This window comes from Bolinopsis microptera, chromosome 6, assembly GCF_026151205.1.
Source record: "Bolinopsis microptera isolate Bmic1 chromosome 6, MBARI_Bmic_1.0, whole genome shotgun sequence".
In the NCBI taxonomy this organism is placed as follows: domain Eukaryota; kingdom Metazoa; phylum Ctenophora; class Tentaculata; order Lobata; family Bolinopsidae; genus Bolinopsis; species Bolinopsis microptera.
In genome coordinates, this window is record NC_087077.1 from 16,431,950 (window position 1) to 16,451,288 (window position 19,339).

At 39.2% G+C, this 19,339-nt stretch overlaps 2 protein-coding genes across 2 annotated transcripts in view; both read left to right on the forward strand.

Annotated features, from left to right (window-relative positions):
- The first annotated feature begins 505 nt into the window (after positions 1-505).
- Positions 506-19,042, forward strand: LOC134816392 (cap-specific mRNA (nucleoside-2'-O-)-methyltransferase 1-like). The gene is made up of 18 exons (XM_063825221.1): positions 506-2,546; positions 2,692-2,882; positions 3,083-3,197; positions 3,384-3,549; positions 3,719-3,856; positions 4,137-4,303; positions 4,583-4,762; positions 7,043-7,168; positions 7,398-7,530; positions 7,957-8,059; positions 8,380-8,541; positions 8,947-9,064; positions 9,485-9,591; positions 16,179-16,277; positions 16,585-16,697; positions 17,453-17,614; positions 17,828-18,004; positions 18,157-19,042. Exons 1-18 carry the CDS (start codon positions 2,267-2,269, stop codon positions 18,293-18,295), a joined length of 2,676 nt encoding a protein of 891 aa, XP_063681291.1. The 5' UTR covers positions 506-2,266; the 3' UTR covers positions 18,296-19,042.
- The window catches only part of LOC134816401 (Golgi to ER traffic protein 4 homolog), a 42,224-nt gene continuing 33,979 nt past the window's right edge, over positions 11,095-19,339 (forward strand). The window contains exon 1 of the mRNA XM_063825230.1: positions 11,095-11,122. The gene's annotated coding sequence lies outside the window, so the exon portion shown is untranslated. The remainder of the gene's footprint in view (positions 11,123-19,339) is intronic.

A 19,339-nucleotide genomic window follows, 5' to 3' on the forward strand; every position in this document is an offset into this window, starting at 1 on the left:
TCTTATTATATATTATAATATAGATAAAAAACTTTTATTTAAATTATGTTCTGTTTTATAGAATTTTTGCAGCAGAAAAAAAAGAAAAAAATTTCCAGACGATAGTACTAGTTAAATGTCTTTTCGGGTATGTGCTAGGGTATTTGAATTCATTTAACTTATTAACTTTCATGTTTAGGTGTAAATTTCTATCGTCATCTCATCATAGCCCGCTTACTTTTATTGATCTCTGCATATAACTTGCTATCAACCAAATTGACTCCTTAAATTCTTGATTATGGCCATGTCAGAACATCAATTTGAAATTATTATCCTGTAGAATTTTGTTGAAGTAAAGTTCTTACTCCAGCTCGATGAAATAAGCTCAGAGATAGCCCCTCTGACCCTGTAGCGTCAGATATTGGGTAACCATGTAGCTTCATAACAATGTTGTATGAACCTAGTTTAAATAGTTTTTACATGAAATTGTGATGAACCCTATCCAGACCGGATCCTCAGAAAACAGTTTCCTCCTATCCATATGTCAATACACTTTTACAGGTATCATGAATGTCTCCATGGAAGTGTTTCCCATCAAAAAAGAAAGTGTCGATTTGGAAAGATTGTCCACAGACCCTCGTTTATCTGATCTACTGTGCTGTATAAAACAAGAATTTATCACTCTAAAGAATGGGGCTGATTGTGAAATTACGGACTTATCTATATCGAGGCCAAACGGTATTATTAAGTATGAAGTGTTGGCTGTTGAAAACAATGAACCAGACCGACAGGAAGCAAGTGTAAGGAATGCGGTGACAGAAGATGGTCCAACACCAAGAGAATCTCAAAACTCATCATCAGAGCTTCAAGCAGACTCTGTTGTTAGTAGTGATACTTTCTCTTGTACCCAGTGCAGTTATGTTGGAATTAACAAAGTGGGACTTTCTTTGCATCGACGATATAAGCATGGCAATGCCGTAAATTTATCAAAACATCGGATTCGATGCCCTCACTGTGGAATACTATTTTCTAAATATCGTTTCGAGATTCATCGAAAAGACCATGTCAACGGCCCCTTTTCTTGTTCGTTGAAATGTGGCTTCAAAGGAACTACAACCAAAATTGTGAAGCATCGACGTCAGGAGCATTTGGGCTCCCTCACTGTTTGGCAACGAAATCGTAATAAAAATAAGTACGCTTGTACAACTTGCCATCTCAAGTTTCAGAATAGCCATCGGCTCGAAAAGCATGAAATGAGACACCGCATGCGCCTCAAATCAAACTATCGTTGCAAAAACTGCGATAAATTTTTTAGTAACGTTCGGACCCTAGAATTTCATGTATCTTCGAAATGCAAAGATTCGGACGGAGCAACATTGCCTTGCCCTTTCTGTGATAAAACCTGCAGTACCAGTCAATATCTTGAATACCACAAACGAACGAAACACAAGTCGCTGAACAAAATGGAATGTAAAAAGTGTTCAATTTCTTTTACAAAAGAAATCGAGTTTGATCTTCATGTGCTGTTTCACAATAAAAAGAGTTGCATTTCTTCACCTAAGTGTCAATATTGTCATACCACTTTTGCATCTAAAAGTGGCCTGATATATCACCAAAAGAAGAATGTTTGCCGCAAGAATTCGCCTCCTTTGTCGAGAACAAATTGCAAGCCCTACGAGATGGATGGAGCCGTTAAGTACCACTCTTTCCCTCAAGATGCTGAATCAAAAGATGAACCTCGAATTTTTGAACAGGCGATAACTAAATCAGAAGATATTGATCCTGAAGTTCAACATTTGGGCAGAAATACCAATGAACTTCTAATAAAGAAAGAAAAATCCTCAAAAAAAGCCAAAAAGTCCTACGACTACGTTTGTGATTTTTGTTTGAAACGTTTCACTACGCAGTACAGTCTGAAAACTCACAAGACAAAGAATGTGTGTCAGCATAAAGTGGGCGGAACTAAACTCTCAAGTGATCCTTGTCCAGGATGCCAGGAAGTTTTTGAGAGTGTTCAATTTTTGAAACGTCACATGAAGTACTGCGTTCTCTTGTAAGATGAACACTTTTTTTGTTGTTTCAATGGAAAATACTGACTGACTGAATCGTGAATGATGAGGATTGAGGAATGATACTATTAGGTCATCATGTCAAATAGCTTGCCTACCTCAACTCCTTTTAAAAATTTATTATTGTTCAATTTCTCCCTTTTATACCTCATTTTCCTTCGTATGATACACCCGTTTTAGAAGTGACATCGCCCTTAACTTCCTGCATCAACCTAGGGATGTCGGACGAGGATGAGATAAACATCGATACCAAAGTCCAAACAATCCAACGGTACGAGGTCCCTACCAACGACCACTCAAAAAACCCACTAAAACGCCATGAGTCGTCCACCACTGAGAACAACAACTACTCCCCGAAGAAGAAGCGGCTCCTGGAGCACATCAACACCGAGTACAGTAGTGGTGGTGGCGTTCTGAGTGGCGGGGAGATCCTCAGTCCCAGTTATAAAACAGAGAGTTACTCTCCCCAGCAGGGCCTGTTGTCTCCCAACCCTGAAGGTGAGCTGATGTTACGAGGAGTTCAATGATGGGTGGACTGATATAATATGATCATGGTTGCAAGTTTGAGTGTTTGACTGATTTTCATGATTTTTTCATCAACATGACGTACTGTAACATCTCACCACCCTCGTTTCCTCCCTAGCTGAGCCACCAGAACAGACCCTACTTGGAGGATCACGCTCTGATCCTGACTGGGTCCACTCCCACGTCAGTGAACATGGGGAACACAACAGAGCGAAGTCGGACGAGGGGGACCAGCTGTTGAAGGTGGAACAAGGGGGGAACAAGAGTGCCGGTGGGACTGGATACAGTGAGGCTGCTCTCAAGATGATGGTTAGTTGTTTGTTGAGTTCTTTAATTCAAGAAGTCTCGTCAGAAAGGGCCCTGTACATTGATGTTTGGTCTGAACTTTTACTGTTTTGAAATTTCCCTCATCATTTTTAGTTTCTCGGATCACAGTGCAGTGTTATCTATTAAAATGGTTAATCACTTGGTTAATCACTTGCTACCTGTTAATTTGACACAAATCGCAGAGAGGTATGGGCTACGAGAAGGGGGCAGGTCTAGGAAAAGAAGGGCAAGGTATTACAGAGCCTATACAAGCTAGTGTTCAGAAAGGGAGCCGGGGTCTTGGTCACTACATTGACGGTACGTGGTTATCCAATTTAGATACTTTCTTCCGCTCAATCTTCAATGTCTTCTCATATCTCCCCCAAATACCGCCTTTTGCGGGAAAATTCATTCCCCGCATTTAATATGAATGCTAACAATGCAAGTTCTATTAATTTCTTACATGCTGCTGTCGGTTGATCCTGACCCCGGTATTAACCTCAGGTTTCCAAAGCACAACAGAAGATTGGAAGGAACGTCCCATCTCCACCACTGTCACAGTAGAGTGGATGTCTAAACCCACTGTGGAACTGGACGAGAACTACTTCAAGTCTCCCCCTATACAGCAACTCATCGGACCAAGAAAGAACACGATAGAGGATGAAACTAGGTGATTGTTGTCATGACAACCTGTCTCTTGTTAATGTTATTCGTTTAACTTTGTTGTGGAGCTTTATAACTTTATTCAGTATTCACGCTAGATGCACACCACGAATACGCACAAAACTTGATCATTCACAATAATGATCCTTCCCTCAATTCCAATACCATTGATTCAGGTTTGTTTCGACTGAACTGCTTCTTGGAATACAGAAAGCCAAAGCCATATTCGACCAATTACCAGAAAAAGATCTGAGAGATTCAAGAACTAGGAGTAACCCTTTCGAGAGCATTGCTTCTGTAATTTTCCAGAACAGGTTACATATTATTAAGTTATGTATTATGCAGTACGTTAGGAGTTTCCTAGGATCCCAATTTTAAATGAGATAAATAAGTTAGAACTGGTTTGCTGTCTGCAGAGACCGGACAATTTTCTCCAATTATTGTTCAGGATAAATGGTTATTGCTTGCGAGTTGCGCTTTATGATTCACTACCTATTAGATTTAGAACAAATAATAACATATTGCTTATCCTTGAGCCAAATAGATATTATAATATGTACTCCAATCATCAATTTATTGTTAACAACCCCACAGAGCGGCGATGAAGATGGCTGAGGTGGACGCTTTATCAGGATGGGCATTTACCCAAAAGAACAAGAACTACGAGAACATGGCCACTCCTATTTACTTTGGGGACATTTGTGCAGGTCCCGGCGGTTTCAGCGAGTATATCTTGTGGAGAACACAGTGGCATGCTAAAGGTAGGGGTGTAACAAGACTGGTTATTGGTTCTAGAGTGTGATTGGCAGGGTAGTAACTAGTAGGCGTGTGAGCTATTGATTGGAGTTTCGGAAAAAAGGTGTCATTTTCTGTATGATAACACAAGCTAAACTTCAGATCGTTTGCTTCAGTGTCAATACGGATAAATCAAGTTCAGACAAATCTAAAAGTTTCTTGACACAAATTAAAAATTCTGACCGCATTAAATAGTTCAAATACTGTAGACCAAGTCCTGACTCCTGACACAGTAACCATCTCAGGTTTTGGTCTCACTCTGAGGAATGCTCCAGAGGCCAGCGACTTCAAGATGAACAAATTCCTGGTTGGTCCTGGGGAATGTTTCGAACCTTACTACGGAGTCGGTGGGGCTGAGGGTGATGGTGACATACTGAAACCTGAAAACTTGGAGGAGTTCAAAGACTACGTCATGCAACAAACCGGTTGGTTGTTATTTTAAGTTTGACTGTGAAAAAATTGTTTTTTTTTTGCATGGGCTGTGATCTTACCACTGCACTAAATGGTATTTTACTGATATATTGTAATTTCTCTAGGTTAGTTATGGATAATGTGCATGGTTACTTGTGCGGATCTTCTACAATCAAGCAAGAAATAGTAGATTTTGAATTAACTTCATCTGAGCCACCTTCCACTAGCTTCACAATCCAAGAAGTCCAAAATACCAGCCATCAGTCAGATTGTACAATAAGTAACATATTGCTATCCGATTCTGGTGGAGTTGTTAAGTACGAAGTGGTGGAAACTATCACGAACCCAGTCATAACAAATGATGATATTGAGAAGGAGCAACATGTTGACCAGCCGAGTTGTTCCAATGTTGGAACTGGCTCTAAAGCGGTACCAAATCAAGCTTTAATTTGTGAGATTTGCTCTTTTGAGGCTTATAATAAGATTGGGTTTAACGTACACCTGAGGGCAATGCACGATAATGATCGAGTCCGCTGTTCGAAGTGTGGAACGATGGTAGTCAAAAATGGACTTGAATTTCATTTAAAGAAGCATCTTACTAGGGCAAACGGTTTGATGGCATGTTCAAAATACGATTTCAAAGGATCAAGGCGTCAACTGTGGAAGCACAGACAGAAAGATCACGTCCTTTCTTTTAAATCCCGATTGAATCGTAGATGTTACTATTGTAAACACTGTCAACTCAGATTTGACCGCAGGGACATCTTAGAAAAGCACAGGGAGAGACATTATATCAAAACTAAATATAGCTGCAAGATATGTAACAGTTTTTTCGCCAACAGCTGGTATCTGGAAAATCATGTAGCACGACGTTTGTGTATCAACTCTGGAAGGAAATCTTTGGTCTGCCAATATTGTAACCGGAAATTCAACACGCAAGTGTACTATGACATTCACCTGCGAAGGAAGCACAAATCGTCACTTTCTTACGAGGAATTAGCTAAACCCATTTTAGGTCTAACCTGCCCGGTCGAATCTTGTCGTAGGATCTTTTACAGCCTCCAAAACATGAGCAATCATAAATTTAGATGTCATAAGCCCTGGAGGATTTGCAGATATTGCAAGCTATTTTATCCTCCAACAGAATTAGGAAAACATGTTAAACAGAAGCATGCCAACATTTGTGCACAAGAGAAAGGAACTCTGAAAAGTAATATATTCGGGTGTAACCAGTGTCCCTCTTCTTTCAGTACGGAGATAGAGTATGATTACCATTTGTTATCCCACTCCATCTCCAGTACTCCTTCAGTTGCTACTAACGATCATACTCATGCATGCAGTTATTGTGCTAAGCGGTTCTCTCTTAAAAGTAGTAGAGATCGCCATGAACAAAGAATGACATGCCGAAAGACTCCGGTAAAGAAAGAGGTTGTGCTGGCAGATATTGCTTGCAGTTATTGTTCCAAACATTTCTCTCAAAAAAGCAGCAAAGAACGACATGAAAGGAAAATGATTTGTCAAAGAGTTCAGGTAAAGAAGGATATAAAGTGTGAGATGGTTTCACCGGAAATGAGGGGAGGAAATTCATCTTCTGTGATAAATTCAGTAAACACGCATTCGGAAAAACTTGATAGCACTAAACAGAACAATACAGTCAGTTCAATGAAAGCTTCCAGGGTTAAAAGAGAGATAAATTCTCCCAAACGTGTCGGCTATTTATGTGATTCATGTTTAGTGCGTTTTCCAAATAAATCTGCCTTGCATCTTCACATCAAGCAGAATACTTGTGTGAAACAAACTTCGCATGGGCCTTGTCCAGGTTGTCGAGAAGAATTTGAAACTGCAAAAGTTTTGAAGAATCATATGAAATACTGCGTTCATTTATAACCTTTTTAAATGAAATTAAATTAATTAAAAAATTGAACCAGCTTTTTTCCCGATTTTTACACTGCGCTGTAGCTAATTTTCTGCTACCTTATATTTTGGTTTGTTTTCACTTTCAATGCTTGTAGCTTTATTGGAAACTTCATGATTAGGTGATCGTTTCGAAAACGTAATGAAATTAAATAATTGGAAGAAACTGGGGTTTCTCTACTTTGTGAAGATTGTGTGTAGTTTAAAATGTTCAACTTACCGTTCGCTCAATTTATTTCAAGAAAAAAATTGAGTTTTTGAAAAATCATCCAAACTTTTGCATCAGTATTCTGTACTATAACATTAAGATGCGTCATCAGAATATTATGATGATATCTAGAATCCAGATTTAAAGATCACTAATCGCTGCCCATCTTCAGGTGGTCTTAATTTCGTGATGGGGGACGGAGGTATATCAGTTGCCGGACAGGAGAATATCCAAGAAATATTAACCAAACAACTACTTCTCTGTCAGTTCGCTTGTGCACTTTCCGTTCTCAGACAGGGTAGGGTTTAAAATACTTTATAACTTTTGTTTGAGGCTAACTAACTGTTGATAACTTAGTAACTGTTGATAACTGTAGAAGTATACTTGTTTTGTCTGATACTTAATTACATTTACACTGGCTATCAACTATCCAAGCTCTATCTATTATCTAAGTATGTAGTCACCAAAGTTATGTAATTACCAACCTCAATTTGAGCCTCATCCTAAATTCCCCAAATATCCCCCAGACGGTAATTTCCTCTGCAAGACATTTGACCTGTACACGCCCTTCTCAGTGGGCCTGGTCCACTTGCTGCGCTACGCGTTCGAGAAGGTGGCTGTTATTAAACCTCTCACCTCACGCCCTGCAAACTCTGAAAGGTTTGTTTTCATTTTCTTTTTTCTATCTGATATTCCGATAATTGTTATACTGTAGTACTGTGAGGAAGTTAAGAACACGAAAGATATAAAATGTTGTGGCTCTGTATTTAGATGTTTAGATTGCATCTTCTTTTCGATTTCGTAATTTTTGAAAATGTGTTTAAACCTTGATACTTGTCATACTATACGTTATAATGCGTAAACGCGAGTAACCGTATCTGCAGTGCGTACTGAGTAACCATCTGCAGTGCAACATGCAACAATGATGAGTCAACTCAAGTGCTTTAAAATCTAATACATTCGGCGTGTTGTTCATGAAATCAGCTATTATAACAGACTACAATGATTGGAGCTGGTGTTTGTCAGTATCCGGTAAGGGTCCCAGCTAAGGTCCCAGTATATGAGTCTAGCTCTCTCTCTCTTCAGGTACGTTCTGTGTCTGGGCTGTAAACGAAAGGTAGCAGTTTTGTTATACGAGTATCTCTTCAAACTGAACATGGAGATTAGAAAACTCGCGGACTCAGACAGAGTTAGTAAGTTTCGCGTGGTTTTTCAAATATTTTAGGAATCTTATACAAATATGTATAATTTTTAGACCTTGTATAAATTATAACACGCTTTAACTTTAAGCGTGAAGTCATGAAGTGCTAGAATGTTATAAAGGAAGCACTTAGATTATCTTTTTTAAATTAAATCTTTTACCAGCTAAACTCGTCACTGCTGATAACTTTCTCTTCGCAATTCTTCAAGCCGAAACTTGTCCTATGAACTCTAACCCGTGTCTCTTTTACTCATATTGTATTGTAAACTAGTTTCTCATACTAATTGTAACGTGTATCTCTTACTCAGGATATACAACACGTGGTGCCCCTCTCACACTATATAACAGACAGTGAATTCTGTCGGTACATGACCAGAAGTAACGACTCTATTGGAGACAATCAGCTCTACCATCTGAGGAAACTGAAACATTACGTCAGAAACCCCGGTCTCAGTGTCACTAACCAGAATGTGAGTGGTTGTAACTTAGTGGTGGTTGTTACTGCTAGTTTGTGTAGATCGTGTGTTTTTTGTTTGTTTGAACTGAGTACTGTATAATTGGAATGACTGTAGATTCTACCTCTGAGTTGGTTTGCAGGTTATGCCAGTTTACTTAACACGTGAAACATACTTTTGTTTTAAATTGGAGCAGTGGTCAAATCTTACATCATAACATACCTGGTCCAGGTATGTAGAGATTATTTAGTCCAGGTATTACTTGTACCTGGACTGAATAAGATCTCAAGACTTAGCACAACAGTCAACACTCAGTCAACACTCAGTCAACTCTCAGTCAACACTCAGTCAACACTCAGTCAACACTCAGTCAACACTCAGTCGAAACACTCAGTCAACACTCACTCTTAATTTTCTCAGGACATCCGTGAGATCTGTCTGAAGAAGTGGGAGGTTCCTAATGAAATGAGAAAGAGGAGGTTAAGAGAACGCCCAATGGAAACAGCTGAACGTCTTCTCAACTCAACTCTATTTAGAGGTTTTTACACGCGAATTAATCAAATTTTATTTGAAAATTCAAATAAATTTTACAACAATGTATTACATTTACACTTTACACAATACCAAAAGATCTACTATGAGGCAGAAAAAATTAATTATATTATAATGTTTAGATATAATCGAAATCCAGCATAGGTTTAAATCTGAGGTCTTGAGCTACGATACTATGATTGAATTAGATTGAGTTAGATAAGATGAGATTGATTGATGTTATATGTAATACAGGACTAGTGTGGAATATTTCCGATATAAAGTGGAAACCCCCTTACTCTTCCCAAATCTAAACAACACTCGATTCTTATTTCCCGTCCGGCCGCCTCCTTCGTTTAATATGCGCTACAACTAAACTTGAATAATAAAACCACATCACATGACAAACACAATGTTACGTGTTCAGGATTTCCAGCAGACCTCAACCAGGATAACGTGGGTGGGTTCAGTAGTCGGTACAGTTGGAAGTGCCATCTCAGATACGGCAAACCTGTTCTCTTACTGGGTCAAGGGGTGAGCAGTTAGTTTAAATTGTAAAACCGTCGCCCTCAAAAATGATACGACTCCTGGATAGAATTGTATTCGCTTATTATGTCCTATTCTTAATAAATACCTAATAACTTTTCTATCCTCCATGTCTCAATGATGATCCATTTAATCTAACCTTTCATCTGATCTGCCTGAAAATACATAATCTTAAAACCAAGACTCACCCTTCATCCCTCCTTCTCTTTTATTTCCATATATCCCAGTAGATCACACTGACACACTGCCATCTACACCATTTTCATGCAATTATCGGACAGGTTTCACCTCAACCCGCCTGTAATTACCCACCAAAGCGGCTATAATATAGAGCTGGATCTAATATACCATATTTGGTATGATTAGGCCGGCCTCTCTCTCTGATCAGGGTATAATGTCTAGCCTGGCCTGTATTATATGAGTGTGTGGGTGTGGGTGTGTGTGTGTGCCTGTTACTGGGTATTTAGAATAAGGACATGGTTCATGGTGCTCTAATCGATTAGAGGCCCTTTTCACTCCCCAGTTTACTTATAATTAGAGGCCACTTTCACCCCTCATTTTACTTATAATTAGAGGCCACTTTCACCCCTCATTTTACTTGTGATTAGAGGCCACTTTCACCCCTCATTTTACTTATAATAAGAGGCCACTTTCACCCCTCATTTTACTTGTTATTAGAGGCCACTTTCACCCTTCATTTTACTTGTGATTAGAGGCCACTTTCACCCCTCATTTTACTTGTTATTAGAGGCCACTTTCACCCTTCATTTTACTTGTGATTAGAGGCCACTTTCACCCCTCATTTTACTTATAATTAGAGGCCACTTTCACCCTTCATTTTACTTATAATTAGAGGCCACTTTCACCCCTCATTTTACTTATAATTAGAGGCCACTTTCACCCTTCATTTTACTTGTGATTAGAGGCCACTTTCACCCCTCATTTTACTTGTGATTAGAGGCCACTTTCACCCCTCATTTTACTTGTGATTAGAGGCCACTTTCACCCCTCATTTTACTTATAATTAGAGGCCACTTTCACCCTTCATCTTACTTGTGATTAGAGGCCACTTTCACCCCTCATTTTACTTGTGATTAGAGGCCACTTTCACCCCTCATTTTACTTGTGATTAGAGGCCACTTTCACCCCTCATTTTACTTGTGATTAGAGGCCACTTTCACCCCTCATTTTACTCGTGATTCGAGGCCACTTTCACCCCTCATTTTACTTGTGATTAGCGGCCACTTTCACCCCTTATTTTACTTGTGACTAGAGGCCACTTTCACCCCTCATTTTACTTGTGATTAGCGGCCACTTTCACCCCTCATTTTACTTATAATTAGAGGCCACTTTCACCCTTCATTTTACTTGTGATTAGAGGCCACTTTCACCTCTCATTTTACTTATAATTAGAGGCCACTTTCACCCCTCATTTTACTTGTGATTAGAGGCCACTTTCACCCCTCATTTTACTTACTTTTAAACTAATTACAACACTACAAATCTATTACATTTATTGAGGACCCCGAACTCAATTTTGATTCTCTACTGACTCTGCTGATCTGCACTGTTTCACTTTGTAAAAGAAGTGCGCAATGATCGGAGAAGGTAGTTTTGATGATGAGGGTAACAGGTCCTCAATCTCGTTACAGGATGATACGCCAAAGAATGACAGGAATGTTAACGAAGATATGTTATCCCCGCAACGTTTCACACCTATCCTGAACTCATCCACATCCTCTGAAAGTACTCAACAGCGACAAGGTAACACTCTTCAATACCAGTTTGCCTACATCAAAGACGGCACTTGTAACACCTGTAATGATGTTCAAGCTAATGACACTGCTCTCACCTGCTTTTTGTGTAAATCGTCATTTCATGCTGTTTGTCGAGATGCTGATAAAGATAGGATCAATAATGCTGTAATCTGTCCTCGCACTTTCTTCAAAGCATACTCCGACAGAAACGCAACCAAGGGTGTTAACAGTTCCAGATTTGGGACTTTTACGTTTGTGTGTAATGTCTGCAAGACACACTCTGAACAGAACTCCGCAGTCAGTGCCGAAAGTAAAGTCGACCTGATTGACAGGCGAGTAGATAATCTGACCCAATCTATGGAGGACATGAAGGGTTTACTTATGAAAGTTGTGAATATGAAAACATCTCCGGACAAAACTGAAATTTCTTCTCCTCCATCTCCAGCACCAGTTGCCCCTTCATATCGCTCTGTATTAATCATGTCCAGCAAAACACCAGGAAATCAAGCAAAAGATCGCCAAGAAGAAGTTGACAAAATCATCAAAGACAACGCCATTCATGCTGACAAACGGTATGTCAACAAGAAAGGGGACATTGTGGTTGTGTGTCCGACAACGGCTGACAGGGAAAATCTTGTCAAGAAAGTATCCCAGCAACTTCCAGAAATGAAAACGCACCAACCACCAGAACGTTTGCCCACAATCTCTGTTGCTAACCTTGCTGATAATTATTCTGAAGAAGATCTAGAAGACCTGCTCCTTCAAGCTCACCCCAACATTGAGGCATTAAAATCCCAGGGTGAAACATTTTCTGTACTAAAAGTTAAACCTCAGATCAAAAACAGCAGCAAGCATCAAGCTACTATACGAGTTAGTAACAATATCAGGAAAATCATAGAACAACAGGGAGATCGGCTATACATCAGTTTGTTTAGTTGCAAAGTTTATGATCAATTTCATGTAAAACGATGCAACAACTGCCAAGGTTTTGGACACTACAGGTCGGAGTGTGAATCAGAAAAAGCTATTTGTGGTTATTGTACCAAGAATCATACGTCAGAAGATTGTCCAGAAAAGAAAACTAATAGTCTTATTTCATGCTGCATTAACTGCTCTAAGGGCAAGTATCGGGATGAAAGAAACACACACACGGCATTTGATAGGACATGTCCAGCTTATGTTGCTAAACAGCAGCATCTCCGCAAAACTATCAATTACTACAGTTCAAAAAACTTGTAAGCAGTGATCTGAAATCCTCTCCGGCGGAGATTCTTGGCTGTTGCTGGAATGTGAGATCTCTCAATAATAAGATTCAACCAATCATGGAATCTATAATCGACCAAGGAATCTCTGTCCTTTTTGTCACTGAGACTTGGCTCACCAGCATGAAGAATGATGTTACTGCTACCATCAAGTCTTACGGCTATAACTTGATTCACTACATCAGGAAAGACTCCGCTAAATGCAGAGGCGGAGGAGTTGGAATTATTTACAATTCAAGTGATTTGAACCTTACTCCTGTGTTTGATAAGTGTAGAGATACGTTTGAAGCGGTTTTAGGCAAATTTCGAGACTCATCGGGTGATACTGTCCTCTGTGCTTGTGTTTACCGACCAGGGTCATTGACTGATGTATTTTTTGAAGATTTGGATGAGTTTATTGGGAACATATTCATGAAATACAAGAAGTTTTTAATCTGTGGTGATCTTAATATTCATTTGGATGATCATAAATCAAGAAACACGGCCAAACTGACTGAAGTATTGGCCAGCTATGGACTGCATCAATACGTGAGAGATCCAACTCACAACAAAGGACATATTCTGGATGTTGTAATCTCCTCCCATCAGATAGTCAATCCAAAGAGTGTCACAGTAGACTCGCACACCTCGGAAATGTTCCCAAACTGTGACCATTTCCCGGTTACTTTTAGCCTCACAAAAACAGTTGCAAGCAATCTCAACAAGAAAAAAGTTATCACATTCAGAAATGTCAAAGAAATTGACAAAAATTGTTTTGCGGATAATCTTGCTGAGGAATTGGTTACTGTAATGGATCCTGAGGGTCTATCACAAGCTGAAATGCCGTCATTTGAAAGCCGCATCAGCCTATACAACTCTAAGTGCCTAACTGTGCTGAATAACCATGCTCCTCTCCTCACTAAGGAAATCAAAGAACGTAAGTCTGCCCCTTGGTTCGATGGTGAATATAAAGCACTTAGAAGCCAAAGAAGAAAAGCCGAGACAAAGTGGAAAATCTCCGGATCTTTAACTGACAAGAAACACTATGAATTAATCAGAGAGCAGTGCACAGAACTCTCAGACAGGAAGAAACATGAGTTTTTCAAAGTCGAATTCATAAAGCATTCCTATTCTTCTAAGAGTCTTTTTAGATTTGTGGACACCTTTCTTGATCGGGATAAAAGCATTGTGTTGCCTTCGTCGGAGTCTCTCAAGGACACAGTCGAAAACTTTAACGTATATTTTCAGGAGAAAATAAAGGCAATACGAAATAACTTTGATCATGTGGAGTCTGACGATCAAACGCCCTCTTACTGCGGAGAAAAACTAGCTGAGTTCTCTCCAACTACTCTAGAAGAACTAGAGGAGATAATCAAGGCATCTGAGATCAAGTCTTCTTCAATTGACCCTCTACCTGCAAACATCTTTAAAGAAAACCTTGAGGTTCTACTACCCGTCTTAGTTGACATAGTAAATGCTTCATTATCTTCTGGCAGTATTGATGGCGCTAAACTAGCTCATATCACACCCCTGATCAAGGGCCAGGGATTAGATAGTGATAATCTCAAGAATTACAGACCAATATCTAACCTTAGTTTTGTGGGCAAGTTGATAGAAAGAGTAGTGCTCAGGCGTCTAAATGAACATCTAGAAAACAACAACCTGAACATCCCACAGCAGTCTGGATACAAATCAAAACACAGCACCGAGACTCTGCTTGTGAGAGTTGTTAACGATCTACTCATTGCATCTACAGAAAGCAAGGCAACTGTTGTTCTTCTCCTGGATCTCAGCGCAGCTTTTGATACAGTTGACCACTGCAAACTACTGAACATCCTCAGAAATGAGTTGGGAATAACAGGGACAGCTTGGAAATGGTTCAGCAGCTTCCTCACAGGTAGATGTCAAACGATTAAAGTTGGAAATGAGGAATCTTATGAGATAGTGATTAAGTTTGGAGTCCCACAGGGCTCTGTGCTGGGTCCGGTCCTGTTCAACATCTACATTCGCTCTTTGTACTCAGCAGCACATGATTTGAACTTCTCTATCCAGGGTTACGCCGACGATCATCAGCTGTATAAAAGTTTCAAGCCAAACGAGGAGCCCACCGTCCTTATCAACGATGTTCCCAAATGTTTCCAAGAAATTAATGACTGGATGAAAAAACATTATCTACAGCTCAATGCAGGAAAAACTGAGATTCTTGTCTTTGGGACACCGCTTGTTCTCCAGCAGCTGTCTATAGGGGGCGTGTTTGTTAACTCTGAGACGTGTGTCAGGCTGTCACCTGTTGCAAAGAACCTCGGATTTCGTCTCGACTCTCAACTAAACTTTGGTGAGCAAATCAAGCAACTTAAAACATCGTGTTTTCTGAAACTAAGAGACCTTGCTCATGCTAAGATGAAAACATTCCTCACAACCAAACAGATGGTAACACTGACTCAAGCAATTGTAATCTCATCGCTTGACTACTGCAATGCACTTTACTATGGTTGTAGTCAAGCCTCAATTACGCAGCTGCAGAACATTCAGAACCGAGCATGCCGTCTGGTTTTTGGATTAAAGAAGAGAGACTCAGTCGAGGAGAAGCTCAAATCCCTTCATTGGCTCAAGGTGAAGGAGAGGATTGAGTTTAAGTTATGCTTACTGATTTTCAAAGCAGTCAATGGTGTTGCTCCTGCATATCTGTGTGATCTAGTAACATTTGTTAGTTCGAGTAGCAGAAGAACTTCCTCCTTACACCTACCCGTCGGATCTACAAGATCACACCCAAGAGCGTTTCAGACTGTTGCTCCGAAAATCTGGAACCAACTACCAATTGAAATTAAGACTTGTTCCGATGTTGATCTGTTCAAAACATTATTAAAAACTCACCTGTTTAAGAAAAGTTATGGCATGAGCGATTAATTGACAATATAATAACTTTATGTTATTTGCTTAAACTGTTTAGGATGCAACCTAATGTCATGATCTTTTTGAACTTATTAGCATTTAGACTGTTAGCTCGCTTCACAAGCATGTCATCTTCGTTCCAAAACTTTTTATGTCCTATGCATACACTCCTTGATAGTTATCTTGATCTAGTATCTTTGTTTCACACAATAGAGCATAAGTTTTGTGGTTTATCCACTGGGCTTAGAGTTTGTGTTTAAGCTTAGCTACCAAATTTTATTATTATTATTTATTATAATTAGAGGCCACTTTCACCCCTCATTTTACTTGTGATTAGAGGCCACTTTCACCCTTCATTTTACTTGTGATTAGAGGCCACTTTCACCCCTCATTTTACTTATAATTAGAGGCCACTTTCACCCCTCATTTTACTTGTGATTAGAGGCCACTTTCACCCCTCATTTTACTTGTGATTAGCGGCCACTTTCACCCCTCATTTTACTTGTGATTAGAGGCCACTTTCACCCCTCATTTTTTCACCCCACTAAACTGGCATGGTGGCTGGTGTTTAATCTTTTAGAATTGATGAAATGTCGTTATAACGGCTTTGATAATCAAATATAAATTAAAAACAAAGGCCAGAATCATGCACGATACACGGTATAACAGTGACAATGTATTTCAGACTAAGCACGTGTTTTTCTTCAACGGAGATCTCCACACATGGACACGTGATCAGCACATGCAGATAGAGCTCCCACGTGACACAATCGTAGAAGCGCAGGTACAGGAAACAGATTTTGTAAAACTCTTTCAATGTTTTGAGACATCTCATTTGATGTATTTCAGTTATTTAGGTCGTAACATTTCACTTACCGTTCCCACTATAAATAAACCCTGCGTTTAACAGAGGGTAAATGTACTCAACACAATCCCCATCACCTATACAAGACGTGTAATGAACTAAAGTAGCTGATGGTTTTGTAGTCGCATAGTAAGAACTTTATATTATACATAATGTTCACTTACTCTGATCGACTAGCAAGCGAAACAGTTATCTCAATTTAAAACTACTGTATTCTTGTGTTCAGGTAGCAGAAGTGTTTTCGGGAGAGAACAGTGGCATGAGGACCTACAACGTGGTTATAACTGATGGAATAGTGATCGGTGGACAGGAGATATACCACAAGCCGTACAGTGAGAGGTACCTTTCTTTTACCTGTCTTTTAAACGTGGATATAATAATGGCATCCTTTCCAACTTGTATAGTTCTTGATTTCGATACATCTTCGGGGTGTGGTTAACTTGAAGTTTTAATTTGTGTTCAGAAAACTATAAAATGTATTTCTGTCGGAAATTAGTAAACAGGGCACACGGCCTGTACTGGCAATATCAGATGGTAATTTGTTCCGAAACCTTCCGAATGCTACAACATGACCGTTTTATATGGATAATATAATGACGATATATTTTCTTACTAAGCAACAGTTCCCACACACATAAGAACAGGTCTACATGACCCAGATATGTCTCAAACAGTCAGTCTAGCATGAACGGTTAATTTGCTCTTTAAAATGTTAACATCACTTTAGACCTGAGTAGGGCTTCTCAGTTGGAGTGTAACTGTATAGTGGCCGGTGGGACGGAAGTGAGATTTAGGGTGTTAAGTTACCGGTTAGTTTGTTGACTTGTTAAGTCTGGTCCGAATCTTAGCAGAGTTTCGGGGGGATATAAGGTTTATGTTTCACGCAGTTCAACTCTAGTTTGTAGTATAAGTATAAGTATGTAAGTACATGAACAATTTTTTAACCTTTTAGAATTTTGGGCTTGATATGCATTACGCAATACGCATATTATATATTGCTGACGTCGGATGGCAAATAAAAAATCGAAACGATACTAGTTACAAATTAACTTGGTGCCCCTCTGAACAACCCACTAAATCCACATCACCCCCAGAATAGGGTTGGTGGAGAAAATGTGTAAAACGACTCGCAAGGAGAGCGCCACTAAGTGGCAGGAGGCGATGTCCATCAAGTCTCTGTTGTACAGATTAGAACACTTCAATCAACTGACCAGTTCCCTCAGAGTGGAGTACTTCAAGGGACACAGCACTCCCAGGTAAACTGGTTTTTTCTAATAGCTCTGTTTCTAAGCTGAACAATTATACCCCACCTCTCCCAATCTGAATTCAATTAGCCCCGCCCTTCCGACTTTATTATCCTCACAATACTTTCTAGTCTCTAATTTTCAATAATGGATAGGCAATGACAACCTCACCTCAGTGACTAAGTTGTTAATAGAAGACCGTTATTAAGCTGTTTGTTATCCCAGGTTGGCCCACTGCGTGGACGACCAGAAATTGCTGGTCCAGGGCATCATATTCGTCCGGCACATCAAGGAGCCGTGGAACATGGAGCTGAGCACCAAGTTGAAGAAGTTCTACTTTTTCAACTGTAAAACTAGGAGCTCGCAGTACGAGTGGCCAGCTGATGCTGCTGCTGATTTTGGGTAGGCAATTGGGGAGAGATTAGAGTTGTTGGTTAAAGATTGTGAATTTGATAATTGTTTCAGATTTACGTGCATTTTTTACAATTGTATCATTAATCACTTTTTTAAAATTTAAAACAGATAATTAATTACTAATTAGTCCAATGTCCCAGCTACACCCGCCTTTCCTCTCTCCACTGGACCTGGGACCCCAGGATATGGAACCAGATCCTCCAGGAGGCTCCAATCACAGACAAACTTCTGGAAGCCTTCCTTGCCAGAGTTAATCCCAACAAACTTAAAAACACGTGATCATCGAAAGTTTTTAATTGTTTTTTAATTGGCTCTGAGCCGTGATACCTGTGTCTGACATGAGTAGTGATTAGAATGATGAGGATTATTCTCTTTTTGCTTTTTTATACTAAGTTTAGGTATTTTGGGATGTTGATGTCAGAAGAATGTTATCTAAAGTATCGTAACGCGAATCGCTTAAAAATAGAATGTTTGTAGTGTGAAGTAAACTGACATTTTGTGGCTGATCACTGACCACTTTACAAATTACTGATATTTACGATTATTCGAACTAGTCAGTTTATATAATAGTAATATTTTATTTGTTACAGATTCAAAGTATTAGTGATTTCTCATTAGTTTACTTTTAAATTGATCCTTTACTGTTTTTGCATAATATGGCAGAGAATGTCCTATCGCTTTTTAGAGTACTACTACTTTTTACTGCGTTTTTTGCAGAATGCGCCTAAAAAACTTACAAATCCTTCAGTTCCATTCTTCCTATTTCTATCGACTTATTTTTTATCCAAATTGCTAAAAATGTATTTGAAGCCGATGTTAATAAGATAAGTTAATTAGTTAAATAGATTAACTGCAAGGTAACGGTTTATATTCTCTGTATAATTTAATTTCAGATTTTTGACATAATATATCTATATGTGACATATTTTATTTGATATTTTATACGATTGTACTGTACTGTTTTAACATTTTATTGCAACCCTTTGGTTAAACTATACTTTACCAAATTATAAAAACCTTAAATTTCGCGTCTTATTTTGTGCCTCAAAATTCAAATTTGATACTAAATTAAAGTGCAGCAATTTTCCTTACAAAAGCTCACAACAAAAGCTCACAACAAAAGATCACAACAAAAACCACATAACGTCCTACTCCAATACTTCTTGCCCCCAGAATTTGGCATATTATCCTCACCGTTTCCATAACTTTACCCCACTGCACCAATCCATTGATCCGTTACCATGGTTACCATATAACCTTATCAGTTATCATGGAGCCGTTTCTTAATAACCCCTTAACTTCCGTAAACCCGTAACATAACGA

What these genes read in the sequence shown, in the direction of transcription:
- LOC134816392 (XM_063825221.1), top strand. Translation starts at nt 2,267, where the DNA reads ATGTCGGACGAGGATGAGATAAACATCGATACCAAAGTCCAAACAATC. An exon ending in GTTGTCTCCCAACCCTGAAG is followed by an intron (nt 2,547 to 2,691) that starts GTGAGCTGATGT and finishes TTTCCTCCCTAG; the next exon opens with CTGAGCCACCAGAACAGACC. An exon ending in GATGCTGCTGCTGATTTTGG is followed by an intron (nt 18,005 to 18,156) that starts GTAGGCAATTGG and finishes CCAATGTCCCAG; the next exon opens with CTACACCCGCCTTTCCTCTC.